The sequence below is a fragment of the Penaeus japonicus genome, unplaced genomic scaffold (assembly GCF_977035675.1).
Source record: "Penaeus japonicus unplaced genomic scaffold, GWHDUDI00000001_assembly GWHDUDI00000017, whole genome shotgun sequence".
Taxonomy (NCBI): Eukaryota; Metazoa; Arthropoda; class Malacostraca; order Decapoda; family Penaeidae; genus Penaeus; species Penaeus japonicus.
The window spans coordinates 12,351,769-12,369,518 of record NW_028234419.1 but is presented as its reverse complement, the minus strand read 5'-3'; the positions used below and the strand labels follow the sequence as shown (position 1 = coordinate 12,369,518).

At 41.9% G+C, this 17,750-nt stretch overlaps 1 protein-coding gene across 2 annotated transcripts in view; it reads right to left on the bottom strand.

The window, feature by feature from the left end:
• Window positions 1-17,750, bottom strand: part of LOC122263445 (uncharacterized) — a 44,966-nt gene that overhangs the window by 22,387 nt on the left and 4,829 nt on the right. For both annotated transcript variants that reach the window (XM_043031856.2, XM_043031857.2), the window contains exon 2: window positions 16,179-16,254. In XM_043031856.2, the coding sequence (XP_042887790.2) occupies window positions 16,179-16,223 (45 nt within the window). In that variant the 5' untranslated portion in view covers window positions 16,224-16,254. The remainder of the gene's footprint in view (window positions 1-16,178; window positions 16,255-17,750) is intronic.

The window sequence follows — 17,750 nt, the reverse complement described above, 5'->3', positions numbered from 1 at the left end:
AAGAATACGCAACGATCTTTTCGAAATAATCTTACTCGTTAAAGGATCATTTTTATCTTTCACTGTGCAAGATAAAAAACAACATCTAAATCAATGAAAATGAATCAGTGGGTGAATAAATATACAAATTAATACACAAACACTATCTCATTTACTCTTGCGTTTTCCGATAGTCCTTCTCTTGTCTCATTAGAAGGAAAGGAAGTAACATTGAACCTCGGATGAAGATAAATCCAGCCTGCCACGCCCACCCGTGTCACCCCTTACAACCTGCTGTGAAAATCCATCTGTTTTAGATCACCAACGCATGTCAATTTGGCATGTCACGTGAGGTGAAAACAGACAGTGTGCTACATCGGTCTACGGTTAAGGAACGCTTCTATATGACATCGGATGGCTGAGTGACATCAAAGTGCGGACTTCGTCGCTATATTAATTCATACAGGTCAAAAGAAGGCCATTACTTTCTTACACAAACGCAATTAAATCGATGGGAGATTAGTACTTGAAAGCTCGTTCAAATCTCCGATCTGTTTATCCGCACATCAAGTGCTTTAATCAAAACATAATTCCATCCCTAAACACAATCATAACATATGCAACGCACAGCTTCAGAAGAGACAGGTGCGCAACACATCAATCAAGCCGGTCTGTGTAATCAAAGCGACATACTAAGCCTCAGGGTGGGAGTGGGGGTGTGCGGGGGGGAAGGCTGTCTTCGCCCGCCGGATGTACAGGTGTGGACTAACCTAGTCTGGTCTACTCGATTCATTAGGCCTAGTGCAAAGACCTCTTCTCTCTGAAGCTCCTCGGTTCATTTTAATTCTCCTGTCTCTCTCTCTCTCTTCATATTTTTCATGTTTTTTTTAGATTAAAATAACACTTCTTCCCCACATGTCGACGCCATCAAAGTCTAACGAAGCTTCATAAAGTACATGACCAATCTCTAACGCCAAACCTCATGAAATTACATAAACACAAACAAAACAAACACACATATTTGTATATATATGTATATATGTATGTGATATATATATATACATATATATATATATATATATATATATATATATATATATATATATATGCGTGTGTATATATATATGTATATGTACATATATATGTATGTATATGTAGATGTATAAATATGTATGTATATATGTATATGTATGTATACGTATATGTATATACATGTATATGTATATATATATATGTATATATGTATCTATGTGTGTGTGTGTATATATATATATATATATATATATATATATATATATATATGCCCACATATAATGTACATACGTTCATACATACATACACATGCCTAACATCTCCGTCATTCGTATCTGATATGCAACTCGCACGCTCTGTGCTGCGTGGGTAGGGTGAAACTCAGTCGCACAGGCATTTATGTAAGGCATTGGGACAGTGGGCATGTAGGTATGCCCTTCAGATCGTGCGAGAGAAAAGAGAAATATCCGAAGATTACCTTTTTAGAATAAGAAAAAAAAGAAAAAAAAATCTTTGAGGTGGTTTCACTGATGGAATGTGTCTTCGAGGATGTAACATTTTTTTTATTTTAATTTTTTATTTTATTTTTTTTCGGGGGAATGTCGACTAAAATGTGGAATGATGTGGGTTTGAGATCGAAGGCGTGTCGGGAGATCGTGTCAAGCGAAACTCGAGAGTCGTGAATGTGTCTTCATCTCTTGCCCTTTTTCTGTTCTTCTTTCTCTTACGTGTATGTTGATTCTGTTATTATTTGTTTTTCTTTTTACGCGTTTGTTTTTTCCCTAATGAACATTTCTTTCATTCGTCTTTAATATCTGTTTCTTATCTCGTCTTTTCGATTCTTAATCTCTATTTCTCTTACCTATTTATTTTTCCTCACAATTATCTATTTCTTCAATTCTATTCATGGTTCAGGAAAGGAAAATAAAATCGAATCTGAAACACTCCGACCACCTTTCCGAACCCGTAAGGCAATGCGTTCACTGAAGCCTCGAATCTTTATTTCGAACCACAAACGAAACCTCAAATATCCAATAAAAAAACATAAAAGATAAACTCATTACAGCATTATCTATGAACGAACAATATTTGTATCGTTATATAGATATATATATATACACATACACATAGTATCATGACACATTACGTCATACACACACACACACACACACTTCCTCAAAAGACCGCTCATTGTCAGAATGGTTCGCTCGTTAGGTAGCGCGTTCGGTGGGGCTTGCCTAGAAAATATTGGGAAGAACCGGGTAGGTCGACTAACGGAACTTTCTAGCCTCTGGGGAGTCGCCATGTTTCTCGCAGCCTAAATCACGGACTCGGATAAAAAAAAGAGAAAAAAATGCCTATTTGTATTTATACGTTTGCATGTGTGATTATAGATTCTTGCGTTGATTGACGCTCATGCTCGAAGTCGCTTATGCAAATATTTATATGCAAATAACCCTGAAAACAGATATTCATCTTATTTGTATATATATATATATACAATTAAGGAAAATGAATGAAATTATTCTGTACAGAACAGCCTTTGCAATATGCAATACTTTTTTTATCTACATTTACGTTAAAACTACATATACTGAAATTTTATTTACCTATTATTAACCTATCATCTCTATGATTTGCATATACATACAGAGAGCTGATAAAAGAAAAAGATGTTATACGCTTATCATGTCTGATTACACCATTTTCTCGACCAGTTCCAAATGCCTTAAAAGATTGGCCAAAGCTATCACGATTCTTTGCCACCACGAACAGCTTCGTCTCTGTTCTCTGTCAACCAAATGTCGTCTTTCATTGACCTTCACCATAAGTTACTGTCATGCAGCAACCATCATTAAACTGTAAGCAATGATCATTACCGCACTGTGTACTTTTTCGTCGTTTTTCTTCGTCGGGAAAGAGATGGACGCTTCCATTAACGTCGTAAATCAGTGTGTCATTGTGTTCCTCGGGTGTTATCCGTGGCAATGGTACTGTAAGAAGTAATATCACACCGACACCTCCAGATGTAAATATATATGTGCGTGTATATATGTATATGTATGTATGTATGTATGTATGTATATATATATATATATATATGAAATACACACACACACACATAATTATCATAATGATAATAGTAATTATGATTAATATTCTAAAACTAACAAATACAATAATAACGATAACAATAACGGTTCTCCAACTTCACAGTTATTTCAACAGGTACTACAATAAACGGAGCCAAAGTAAAACCAAAAGTGACAAACCCTACAGGACTCAACCGCTCCCTGTTGACATCTTGTCCCTTGTAACCCACTAACCTCATACGCTCGGGGCGGGAAAAGGAAAGGTCAATCGACCAACGAAGTCTGTGGCACAAGAAATTCTTAACCGGAAATTGATACATTATTGTTCTTCTTTCGTAATCTTTTATCCACAGCAATATTCGAGAAAAAAAGAATAAAAGAGCAAAGAAAAATAAAACATATGTCTTATTCTTTCGATTCTAAGGTAACGTCCTCCTGTACCTTGTGACCACCTTCGTCCCGACCGCAGTGGGTAACCCGAGTAACATGTTAAGTAACCTAACCCGAACTCCAGTGGCGGTAACGGTCGTGTGGTCACAAGGAGGTGAACGAAGCCCGTGGAAACAAACAAGACTGATAGCTGTTGTTTCCCCCATTTGTTACTCGAGCTGATTTCATTCTGTTTTCATTTCCTGCTCATTCGATTATCGGATTGTTTGATTGTGACGTCGCTGAGTATGGGACTTGATTGTACAGGAGAGCAAGATGTGGTGATATACAGTCGAGTCTTCCGGAAGCTCTGAGGGACGGACGAAAGCCTCGTGGCAGCTGCTAGACGTGCATTACTGGAGGTCGATGGAGACGTTACCTACATTCGTGTGTCTAATGGGTATTTAACAATTCTAAAGGAAAAGTTTTTGAATAATACTAGGTGTACGTTGAAATATAATGATGGAAGAGTACACGGGATTTTGAGTCGGACAATAATTAGATGCGTTAGATTGGCCACAGTAACAATCACCCTCGGTAGGAGTCAACGCATGACAAGATACAATAAGGTGAATAACGAGGGGAACAAATGAAGCCAAATTATACACATGTACACCCTCATAAACAAATACATATACACCCTCACCCCTTGAAGTTGTCATAGTTACTCACATATAACCTTTGCTTTACGAAACACATCACTGTCAGTGTAGCTATTACTGTAATGACACTGCAAAGCTCTGACACGGTAAGACTTCGTGTCGCGTAGTTAGCAAAAGAGCAGTTGATTGGAAGGCTTGGCATAAAACCCAATTGGATGAGTACGAGTTGATGACGCACAGGTAATAAAGCTGGTGTCATGTTGGTGTCCACGAACGGAAGACGTACGTAATATATGTTTCATAATTGAAACAATCATTTATTTGGCCTGACTGACCGGTATGAATTTTTTGATTGGTCTTTTTATTTACACACTTCTGGTTTTATCTTATCATTTTTGTAAAGATATTTCTCCCAAGATAAACATACAAATAAAAATGTGTTTGCTGTGTCAGATATATATGACCGCCATCAATATATCATTTTACGCTAGAATGAGAAAGGAGTGGAAAGTTTCGTTACTCTTTTTTACCGAGTTAATCTAATCCGCTGTTAGACCTTAGCAACAGCACCACCTTGCAGCCCGTGAGCCTATTTCCATATTGAATAAGATGCCATGACTTCATAGTTTAGTACACATTGCCCTAAACGATCAATAGCAATTTATAATAAATAATACTAATAACAATTACGAAACAAAAGAACCCACATTCACGCCATCTCGCGACCACCGAACCACGAAGCAGTCCCTCGTCTGAAACGACCCATTCGCGCGCCACATGGACCATCCGGACACTAATTGGCTACTTAGGAAGCGCCACAGAACTAGCCCCAACAGCGAGATATCCGTTGTTCAGCACGAGCGACCGTGGGAACGCCCGAAGGTGACGAGAAAGGCCTAAAAAAAATCTGAGGTGACATAGAGGCCTAAACCCGACAGCGCTTACGTCAGCTTATTCCCTTAGGATAGGCATACACTACGCCTAATATTCTAATGGGCCGATGGTTGCCCCTAAAGCGTGTGCTAAATGTGACCGTAATTGCTCCATTATCCGTTGCTAGGCCTATATGACAGGGGAAAAATAGGTGACATTCTGTTAAGCTTTTTAATGTATTTATTATTATCATAATGTTATTTTTTTATGTTATCATGGCCATCGTTATCGTTATCATTATTATCGACTATTATCACTTCTACTTTTGTAATAATGGTAATTGTAATAAATCGTAATACTAATGATAATGATGGTGATGATAACCATCATCACCATAATCGCTATCATTATCATCTTCATCACCATAACCATCATAATCACAATCATCATTTTGCATTTTCTGTTTGACTTCCTAAAGTCTGCTTGTTTTATGCGAGTCGACTGGATAATTCACCGGTATCTTTGCTACGGTTTCTCTCAATGTTAATTCTAAATGAGTTCGGTACAAAGTCGGTAATTTTCGCTTTCTAACCTTGGAAAAGAAAAACAGATCTTCGCACGATACTTGCCCTTCTAACCTTAGCAAAGATGGCGGCGGAAGTTAGGTCGGTATTGCTGACGGAAGCGCCGGTACTTATCCGTATTCCTTAATTCCGTTATGCTAAAAATAACAAAATGAGACTTTCTTCGATATTGTTAACCGAAACACAGACAAAAAAGAAAAGAAAAGAAAAAACACAAAGTAATCATAATTGTCACGTAAGTTTAGGATAACGAAACTCGTACTGAGATTATCCCTAATCATTCCGAGCAAAGCTGCAGACTAACTTAATTTAGAAAATATATGGAAAAAAGAAAGAAAAAAAAGTAATGCCACGACAAGAAGATAAAAAAAAACTTGAAATGTGAAGACTTCAAGAATTACAAGAATCGTTAAGCCTGTCGTCGAATCCGGCCGAGACCCCGAACCAATAACTCGCAGAAGAACAAAAAAACAAGCAACACCGATAATGGAGGCGTAAGTATAGGCCGGCTTCGACAGAGCGTCTCCTCCCTCGGGTCGTACCAGCTGTGGGTCGTACCAGCCTGTGTCTCCAGCGCGGGGAATTTTACACTCCCATACACGCAATGTTTCTGGAACCATATCAAATTACCTGCCATCTGCTTAGCTGTCATTGTGGATAACGTGTGGAGTCAAATGTACTGTAATCTGTTTCTTATTTACGTCTATGATGACAAGGGAGACCGCTAAAGAGGAGGTAAAGACGTGCATTACAGAATAGAGTACAGTGTCATGCAAAACCACTCGGCGACCTTGAGAACGGTTAAGGAAACGTTTGGGGTGTCGATTCCACCCACCTCCCCCCCTCCCTCATGAAAAAAAAAGTATCCATGAATCATGTCGTTTGATGAAGTGTTTGCGGCTCAAGACATTAAGAAAAGTCTTACGAGATGTGGCAGCGGGTACTCAGCAAATCCAAATCAGGGAAAAAAGGAAAATAAAAACGATAGTAGACCACTTTTTCCGTGTTTGTGGAAGGTAATGGCGGTCGTCGTAAAACGTCTCACGGGCGATGGCCATACCAGCAAAACATCTGCACTTGATTAGTTTTTTTGAATCTCCCACGCAATCTTCCTAAAGGAAATTGATGTTAGTAGAGTAGCGTACTTAACAAGACTATTAATAACCGCAAATGTTTGAACATCGGGAGTAAAAAAGCGAAAAAGAAATCGCGCGCAAGACTGTGAGAAAACGGAGTTCTCGGCCGCGCGTCTACCACCCAAGGAAGGAGTTTTTGTTTCAATCTTTTTTATCAGTCCCGCGGTCACGGAGCATCAACTCTGGATTATCACCTTCGCGTGGTAGCTATTTAGGGCAGGCCGTTGCAGGTGAAATCGAGTGGAGGGGTCACTCGGCGATTTGAATGCCGTCGAGGGAATGATCTAATGTCCACGAGGCGGTTGGAAGTACTGTGTCCCCGGGAGAGATGTGATGCCCTCTTGACGGAGTGGAATCCAGGTGGGTAAATTCCTCATTTCGATATCTTATTTGGTTGAGTAATATTAAGAGTAAAGACATACGTTTATGTAGTATTTTAACAATGATTTCACAACCAGAGCGGAGTAAGCGAAGCCATTAGCCACCATGAACCAGCCACAACAAACAAATTATGAGAAGCACAAAAGACGGACCAACAACAGGGAGAGATAAAATACACACACAGATCAGCCTGCAGCCATGCAAGCGGCTTCAACAAAAGCCTTGCTCATGATAAACATCCCGGCGAGACCCGGTCATGCAAGGAAGGCGCGCCCGCAAAGTGACTTCGGAGCTTCCGTGGCCCCGATGCGCAGCCGGACACACGGTAGCCATCGCCGTCAGTAGGTCGAGGGTCGCTCGAGCATGGCAACGCTGTCTGCGTGCGTACGTGCCTGTGTCTGCATTGCGGCCGCGAGGAAGTGCCTTTGTGTGTCTCTTTGCGAGCCGTGCGCGTGCAGGTGTTTGTATAGGCGCCTTGGCACGTGCATGCGCGTTGGAAGAACACACTTGCACGGTCGTAAGGAAGGGCCACCTTAGATACTTCATACTTCGTAAATTATACGTCATTTCTGAATCATCTCCGTTTCATTTTTTTTAATGGTGCGATATGATTCTTAAAATTTCAAAAGAGAGGAATTCCACCTTCTGAAGGAGTGCTTTAGGTTAGGGGAGTGATTAGGTAGCGGGAGTAGGAGGGGAGGAAGAGGAGGGGGGGGGGGGAGCGAAAGGATTCTCATGACCTGAACAGAATATAAAAAGAGTGGTAGTTTAGGGGAACTCCAAAGGAATTTCAGATATTTTATGCGATGGTATCAGGAATGTTGTAAAAAGGGGTCAACTAATTACAGCGGCCGGTTTGGGAAGGGTTACATGTATACCCACATGAAAATGTATAGTGTGCATATATACATATGCATGTATGTATATGTGTGTATATATATACATATATATATATATATATATATATATATACATACATACATACATACATACATATACACACACATATATATGTATGTGTATATATACATACATACATATATATATATATATATATATATATATATATATATATATATACATACACATACACACACACACACACACACACACACACACACACACACACATATATGTATATATATGTATATATGTATATATATATACACACACATATTTGTGTGTGAACAGAGAAAGTTAAAAATAAAACAGAGAAAGGAGAATCGAAGAGAGACAAAAAGAGACAGACGCTTATTTATTTATATATACAATAAAAAAGCGGGGGGTCTGGCAAGCGGATGTAACACCTCCTCACGGAACCGTTACGCACACCTCCTTCAACGGGGAACACGAACCGCGGCGGCGAAAAGCTCCCTTCCCCCTTCCCCCCCTACCACTCTCCTTCCCCCCTTCTCATTAATCCTCTCTTTCGTCCTTTCTCCGTGTCCTTCCCTTCGTCATCCCTGCGTAAACACAGAAGGACCTGACCTACTTCTTCCTTTCCCTCTCGACACCTGGCGAGTCTGCGCTGAAGGATATGTTAAGAGAGAGAGAGAGAGAGAGAGAGAGAGAGAGAGAGAGAGAGAGAGAGAGAGAGAGAGAGAGAGAGAGAGAGAGAGAGAGAGAGAGAGAGAGAGAGAGAGAGAGGTCCTTCAAGGGGGTGGGGTGGGGTATAGGCCTAAGGAAGTGACATTGTTGGTTAAAGAGTGAGTGACGTATACACAATACATATCCATGTGCACATGGCATACATGTAAACGTACACAAACAAATACAGTATAACCAAGCACGGTATATAACCACGCCGATGTAAGTTACCAAGGGGAACCACACATGGCCCCAGTTCTTAATCCACTCCCGAAGTTCAACCAAGGCCACAGCGTTCCCGCCATAAACAACTTCCCACGACAACCACAATAATTCTTTTTTCCACTCCCGCCGCCCAACTCCATTCATGATTTTGCCCGCCATTCGGAAGCTCCTCACAGCTGGAAAACAATTTGGAATCTCTCTCTTTTTTTCTTTCTTTCTCTCTCTCGCTCTCGCTCTCTCTCGCTCTCTCTCTCTCTCTCTCTCTCTCTCTCTCTCTCTCTCTCTCTCTCTCTCTCTCTCTCTCTCTCTCTCTCTCTCTCTCTCTCTCTCTCTCTCTCTCTCTCTCTCTCTCTCTCTGCCGTGCCCTCTTTCTCTGTCTTTCTTTGTATTTTGTATTTAGGACTTTTTTCGGTTTTTCTTTTTTTCTCTTTCTCGCTCTCTCTCTCTCTCTCTCTCTCTCTCTCTCTCTCTCTCTCTCTCTCTCTCTCCCTCTCTCTCGCTCTTCTATTCCTTTAGGCATTCGGTCGCGCCCCCTGCCCTGTTATTTCATTGTGGTGATAAAATGCCCTCGGCGCTAAATAGGTCAGTAGGACAGGGGGACAGTGGCAGCATCAATTTACTTGAAGACGAGATTAGTAACGATTATCTATCTTATCAATAGATGTTTTTCGTTTAATGAACATCGAGAGAATTTCATTTTTGAATAGATATTACATCGTTTACTCTTCCAAATATCTATAAACGCTTAATCATATAATCATCATCGTGCACAAAATAAAGAAAAAAAACAACATATTTGGCAAGAAAGGTGACAAAGCTCAAAAGCTGATGATGTTTACGCCCGGCTGTCATATAACCACAATAAATCACAGAAGCCATTTGACAGACACACCCGCACAAGATCTAGGTTAAATCTCACCCTCAGCCGTTAACTTGCCATAAATTTTTACACTAGGCCTGTATTACCTACGCTCCCTGTAAGTCATTTTTCCCGTTCGCTGAGCTGGGTAGCTCTGGTGTTTTTATTATTGTATCTGTCTAGTTTCGTGTGGTTTGCTTTGAATAGTCTGTTTGTTTTCGAAAATAGTGACCCTGTGTTCGGTTATGATCGGGGAATTTCTGAATTAAAACTTTGGAAACGAATGAAATTTCAAGAAAATTGCGCGACTTTGAATGTCACTCAACAATAATACGGAATATTGGAATATCCGGGACCTTACCCTAAATCAAAGAAAGAAGATCAATATAAATATCAAAATCATATCAAATGTTAATTCTCCGTATCAGGTTTCTTCCAAGATGACTGAAGAAAAGAATGAAAAAAAAAAAAAAATACATGTAACTTGCGGTTTAGGTGACCCAAATAACGCACAATTACAGTCAATTGTTTCATTGGTAGCGTGACGTCATAGCTTCCGCCGGAGTACCTGTGATATTCTTCAGGTTTAATTAACATTTTTTTTTTTTGTTTCTATTATCCTTCCTTCCTGTTTGTTTATTGTTTCGTTTTTTTTTTTATATAATAACCGTACGATAGAATTACCAAGTAAATTTAACCTAATGTGGTAATCAAATAAAAAAGAGAAGGAAAAAGCCCACTGTATATAGACGAAAAAGAAAAGAAAAGAAATGAAAGAAAAAAAAAACGAAAAAGCTATCCTATTTTTAACCCGTCCCTCTTTTTTTTTTTTTTTTTTTTTTACTATTTGTCACGGTGATAACAACCCCTACGGTGAGGTAGAGAAGAGCCGATGACATGCATTACCTGGCGCCTCTCGAAGGTTCTATCCCTGGGTGGCGCGGCGCCGGCTGTCAGAACCACAGAGAAGCAACATGTCTTTCTCTGTTGCTTTGTTTACGCGAGTTTTGTTTTCTAGAGCGAGCACTGGAACCATCCGTGTATCCGTGTCAGGAAGAGATTAGAGAGAAAATGTAGACGAGAAGAACCACACAGGCAGAAAAAAAAGGAAGATAAAAATACGACAAAGCGTAAATGGCACATTAAGCATTTTCCAAAGGAAGGAAGAGAGAGAGAGAGAGAGAGAAAGGGAAAGAGAGGGAGGAAGAGAGAAAACCAGAAAAAAAAGAAGTAAGAAAAGCGAAGGAGACGGCAGCAGAGAGCGGCGTTCCCGGCGGCAAACGACAGTGCTTGACCCGGAAACACCAGCGAGACAATCATCACTTAACTACATCCGGGTTGTTTTCCGCCATTATCTCGGAGTGAGTGTGTATGTGTGTGTGTGCGTGAATGGATCGCGTTGCTCACTCTAATTACCAAATGGTTTTAAACTTGGAATTAAGAATGCAATAAACTAAATCAAGTTATTTGGGTTCAAATATGAATAGCTGAGACTCCTTTTTTTATTTTTATTTTTTTATTCGACTTCCGAAAAGAGAAGCAAAGGCGGAGATGAGAAGAGGGGACCCGGAGACGGAAGAGACGTGAAAAACGAAGGAAAAAGAAAGTTTATAGGACGAGGTAAAGATGCCAAGAACCAGCCTTCCTTCTGCGTGAAAGATGGTAAAGAAACAATTGCAACAACGAATAATGATGGTAATACATATATCAAACCGTAACATTCTTTCCCAAAACGATATAACCTCAAGACTTTCAGGTAGAACAGCAGTGCCTTCTTCACGACGCTTCCAAACGAGGGATTTCACGCCTCGACCCATGACAATTAATTGCACGATGTATCACACAGCTGGAGAAGCAACACTGTGATCATTTGTCAAATGTCACGATTTATGACGACGCTGAGCCCCAAACACGCCAGCTCGGCGATCGGCAGCGTCAAGAAATAAACAAGACAAAAGCAACAACAACAAAAAAAAAGGTATTTCTGTGTTTCTTTATTCCTTACATGTACTCTAGGAGCTTGCAATCGTGAGTTACAAAATGAATATCTTTCACTATCTCGAAGAAATCAACGAAGGTCGTTCCAAAGCGCCGAGACTCCGAGCTCCTGGACCGAAATCCTGGGAAAGTAAGGGCAGCAGGCGAGAGCAAAGTAACCTTGATAATTATGACGAACAAGCAATTTCGGTCGTTAAGGCATAGCGGCCGCGTTTATAGGCCTGGGTAGCTAACGAGAGAGGGTGGGTGGTCTGGCTGAAGGCGTAAGGGTGGTCTTAGGCGAGGGAAATGTATATCGTGTGACCCAGAGAGAGGGAGAGGGAGAGAGAGGGGGAGGGAGAGAGGGAGAGGGAGAGGGAGAGGGAGAGGGGGAGGGAGGGAGGGAGGGAGGGAGAGGGGGGGGGAGAGGAGAGAGGAGAGAGAGAGAGAGAGAGAGAGAGAGAGAGAGAGAGAGAGAGAGAGAGAGAGAGAGAGAGAGAGAGAGAGAGAGAGAGAGAGAGAGAGAGAGAGAGAGAGAGAGAGAGAGAGAGAGAGAGAGAGAGAGAGAGGAGAGAGAGAGAGAGAGAGAGAGAGAGAGAGAGAGAGAGAGAGAGAGAGAGAGAGAGAGAGAGAGAGAGAGAGAGAGAGAGAGAGGGAGAAAGAGAGAGAGAGAGAGAGAAGACAGGGTAAGAGAGCGACTCGCACTCGCAAAGAGCATGAATGGAGAGCGTAAGCGGAGACCGGATGGAGGAGCTGAATGAGCTGAGCGAAGGATGAAGGACCTACTAAAGGGGCCTCTCTAGCCTGGAGGCTCGGCGTTAAGAAGAGCGCTCGATCATCCTACAGCAGAATCCGTCGAGCTGGAGGGCGGATGTCGATCCTTTAATCCACATAATTAAGACTGGAATGCTGAAGGGGAGTGGGAGGGGGAGGGGGAGGAGGGCAGGTAGAGGGAAGAGCAGTCACACATGTCCGAGGCAGCAAACTCAGCCGCTCAGACGGGGAGGTAGATCGACAAAACAGGCTGATTACGATAAGATCTGCCGGTAAGCTGGGCTTGAGAGAGCGGCGGAGAGGGCGCGCGCGTCCCCATAGGCCTAAATCTGGGCACGATAGGCTGGCGGAGTAAGTGGGACGACCAAACACGGCCTAGATGCATGTCTAATGAGATGCAAACAAAGTCCATCATCGGGGGACCGTTGACATCAGAGAGAATGGGTCTATTGCGAGTCCGCATGACTGGCTGCTCGGATCTCATTGTTATTATCAGAAAGTTGTTAATAACCGACCTATATACTTTCCCAAACGGTGGATGAACAAAATGTCACGAACCATGACATACACAAAATAACAGCAACAGCATGGCAGCTCATTTACATTTACATGGGAAATGTACACACATGAATAGACAATGGGAGTCAAGATGCACACCACTGATGATAAATACGAGAATCACGGATTCTTTTTAAGTGAACCACAAAGCCTAATGGAACTCATATAAGGTTTAATGTAGCGGGCAATACCGCCTTTTTTAGAAGATGCTTGTAGTGGTGGACACAGGCATAAGATAAAAGGGATAGCATAACTCTAGATGATTTTCTCGTGTTTGGCATACTTTGGCATACTTTGTTTTGTTGATGATATACTTGAATGATTTTTTTCAGGATTACCAAAAGAAGAAAAAGAAGAAAAGATGTATAATCGCTAATATCATTCTAAACTAAATTCATTGATAACAATTCATAACTGCTTTTTTTCCGAATGCTTTCCGGTAAAATACAAACACAGACGCTTAACTCCTCTCACCTTCCTCCCCCTTTCAAAAAAGAAAGAAAGAAAGAAAGAAAGAAAGAAAAAAAACAAAATATCTCGATGCGTTGGCATGTTGTTAACGCGTAGGGTGACTTGCAAGATCTAGGCCTCCCCCTTCCCCCCCTCCCCCACTCCCACTCCCACCCCATCCCCCGGAACACGCTAACCCACTTAACGTTTTCTCTGCTTCTCGCCACGACACCACACCGCATTCCATAACTTCTCTATCTATGTGCCGCTTATTAGTACATGTATCTTTCGATCTCTCTTTAAATGATCATGATTCTCTCTCTCTCTCTCTCTCTCTCTCTCTCTCTCTCTCTCTCTCTCTCTCTCTCTCTCTCTCTCTCTCTCTCTCTCTCTCTCTCTCTCTCTCCCTCTGCCTTTCTTTTTTCTTCTCCATTTCTGCGACGTTTATCAACCACGTATCTCTCAGTCTAGCTCAGTCTAGTGCGTTAGTGTATCTGATTAGTTATCTTTTTCTACTTTACTAATTAGCCTTTCAAAAAATTCGAGTGATTAGTGACTTTTACATTTTTTTATCTCTCTCTCTCTCTCTCTCTCTCTCTCTCCCCATCGTTTCCATCTTTGCTAACCTTATCAAACATCGTGACTTGCGATTTTCATTCTTTTTTTAGTGTCTTGAACTACTGTATCGTACCGCTTATCAAACCCCCTATCTCTCTATCTTTTGGTAAAAGAACTGGTTATCGATTATCTTTTTATCTCTCTCTCTCTTATTTCAAACTTTCTTCCTTTTCTTCTTAAATGTCTTAAACTATTCGCCTTCCTTATCAACAAAATCCACGATTGAGGTCACTATTAAATCTGCAAAGGACGATTTTATAACGTCGGTGCCAGTAATTACAAGACGCTTTTCTGTGGATGGTGATTAGCGTCTGGGGAGGATGTGAACGAGTGGGAGATGTGAGCTGTTTACTGAGTCAGGTGATTCGACTTCATTTACTAATCAAGTGGCTGATGGATTGGATACATGTCTGTCTCTTGCTCTTTCTCGTTCGCTCGCTCGTTTTTTTTTCTTTCTCTCTCTCTCTCTTTCGCACATTTTTTCTTTCTTTATTTTTCTGTCTCTTTCTTTCTTTCTCTTTCTCCCTCTGTCTCTCCCCCTCTCTCTCTCTCTCTCTCTCTCTCTCTCTCTCTCTCTCTCTCTCTCTCTCTCTCTCTCTCTCTCTCTCTCTCTCTCTCTCTCTCTCTCCCTCTCTCTCTCCCTATCTCACCACACTTCTAGCTTCCTATAAATGTTCTCCATCTCTCTACAAATCCTCGTCTTTCAGTAAAAGCGCGACCATTTTCGCCATTACAAACGAATTAGTTCCTATTACTTATTCGGAAAAGATTACACGCAAACGAATGAACTCCACATTGCGCAAAGGCCCGGGACCGAAATTATCTTATGCATGTGACCTCAGGCAGAGAAGCATCATCTAATAATGTGAAAAGAACATTAGGAGAACAAGATGAAATATCATTACACACGTATTCTTCGTCGTGCCTAAGCTATTATTAGGCGAAAAGGGATATGGCCTAACCGCAGAGAGCAGTCAAGGAAAGAGCAGAAGAATGAGTGAATAAGTTTACGAAGACTGAAGAATGAGTGAATAAGTGTACACAGACTGAAGAATGAATTAATAAGTGTACACAGACTAAAGAATGAATTAATAAGTTATCATAGACCGAAGAATGAATGAATAAGTATACACAGACGGAAGAATGAATGGATAAGTGTACACAGACTTCAGAATGAATGAATAACTGTACACAGACTGAAGAATGAATTAATAAGTATACACAGACGGTAGAATGAATGGATAAGTGTACACAGACTGAAGAATGAATGAATAAGTATACACAGACTTCAGAATAAATGAATAAGTGAACACAGACTGAGTATTGAATGAATAAGTGACCGAATGAAGCACAAGCCACAGATGAATTAGAGAGTAAAGATGACGCAATCGAGAGAAAGGCGGAAAGATGCAGCTCGGAAGAGACACTTGGTTCATAATGGTTTCTTTGACACTGGTGTAAATGCAGAATGCAAACTCTTTTCGCCTGATGCTTGCATGCTAATGACTTCCTGCAGAATGAAAGTTTTTCTTGAATGCAATCTGGGTACTTTGATGCAATCGGGGTGCTTGTATGCAACTTGGGTATTTGTATGCAATCTGGGTACTTGTGGTATTTATGTCATGATGTCTTCATCCCTATGAATCTAGAGCGATTGTGTTTCTCTACGAACGGACGGGCATTTTAAATTGGGGCGAAACATATTAAGACATTTAACAGTCGAATTATCCAAATGCCTATCTACCCATCTATCTACCTGTCTATCCATCTATCAAGTCATTCTTCTAGTCATCTGTTTTTCTGTCTCTCTTACCATATATCTCTCTATCTTTCCATTTGCAGAGCTGCATCTGTCAATATATAAGTACCAAGACTGCCCCTCCCTCCCTCCCTCCCTCCCTCCCTCTCTCTCTCTGTCTCTGTCTCTGTCTCTGTCTCTGTCTCTGTCTCTGTCTCTCTCTCTCTCTCTGTCTCTGTCTCTCTCTCTTCTAACCCAAAACAAACAGAAATCTCACACTTACCATGGCGAGCAGGAAGGTCATCCAACATACTCTTAGTAATAACATAGTTCCTCGGGTTTCACTCCCGGTCTCTAGTCTGGAAAAAGAGAAGAAAAAAATATTCATTATTCACAAGAAACGGAATGTTAATGAAATATGTCATTTTCATTTTTCAAAAACAAAATCCTGACTTCAAGAAACAAATGAGACACGGCAAGCGCACGCGATGGCGGGACATGTTCGGCGGTACCGCAAAAAGTTCCGTTCTCATAAATCGCGACCGCAAAAGAAAAAGAAAAAGAGTAAAAGAGAATAGAAAAAGAAAAAGAAAAGAACAAAAAGAAAAGAAAAAGGAAATAAAAAATAAAAACAAGCGGAAGACACCGTATTTCGAACGACTTTGGAATCCGAGTACAGATGCAAATTGTCAAGATCGTGCATGCGCGCAGACTTAAATACTATGTTGCGCAAACACGTGAGTCACATTTTCTTGTCGAACATACAAAACTGTTTTTGTTCAATCGGTTGTGTTCTTTTTTATCATCTATTTCACTCTGCCAACCTCACCCTCTCTCTTTCTCTCTTCTCTCTCTCTGCCTGGCACTCTCTCTCTCTCACTCATCCACACGCTCTCTCTCAAACACACCCACAAACGCACGCACTCACACAGACTGGCACACGTGTACACTTCCTCCGCTGCATATCTCTCTCTTCTTCCTTCCCGGTCGGCGTCGGCACTTCGCTCACTCATGCTAGTCCTTGAACTTGCTCGCCCCTCCCCCTTCCCCTCCCCGCGACCCGTCAGGTAGGCCGCGCCTCTCGGTCAATGCCACGGCCGACCGGTGTGTGAAAGGGGTGAGGGGTGGAGGGCGGGGGAGGGAGACGGTGGGGGAATAGGGGCGAGGGGTAGAGGAAGGGAGGGAGGGAAGGAGGGAGAGAGCGGGGGATAGGGTCGGGGGGAAGGGGAAGGGGAAGAAGGAAGCACGTGGGGAGGGAAGGACGGGCCGGTGGCTGGAAGGGGGAAGGGATGGTAGGGGAGGGGGAGGGGGAGGGGGAGAAGGGAGGCGCTGAGCCGGTCTAACCTCCTCCTCCTCCTCCTCCTCCTCCTCCAGGTGTTTTGGTCTGACTTCTCTTTTCTGTGTTGACTGTTTGTGCTGCGAGATCCGACCACTGCGTATATTTACATAAGTTCTGTTCGTCATTTCCAAAGGGGACTTTTCAGGAGTGATGCCGATTGTGTTTTTCTTTTCTCTCTCTCTCTCTCTCTTAAAATCTCTCGCGCCTTTTCCAACAAGAGGCCAGAATGTGCATGATGCTTTCACTAATTTGCGTATCAGGTATGTGTGTCACTTTGGCATCCTGAGGTGCAGGTTTTCTTTCCTCGAGACACAGCTGGAGCGCCGCGGTTTCCCCAGCTTCAGTGTCCCATGCGGGGAGTGTCTCGCAGTAGCTCTGATCCCGTCATACTGCCCTAGACACCTATGCCCCGTCTGGGATGGCACCTCCTGCCCTAGTGCCCTGCTCATGGGTATTGGTGCCTCTTAATGTAGTCTATGCTGTAGTGCACATTTACGACATGTATTAATTCTCGTA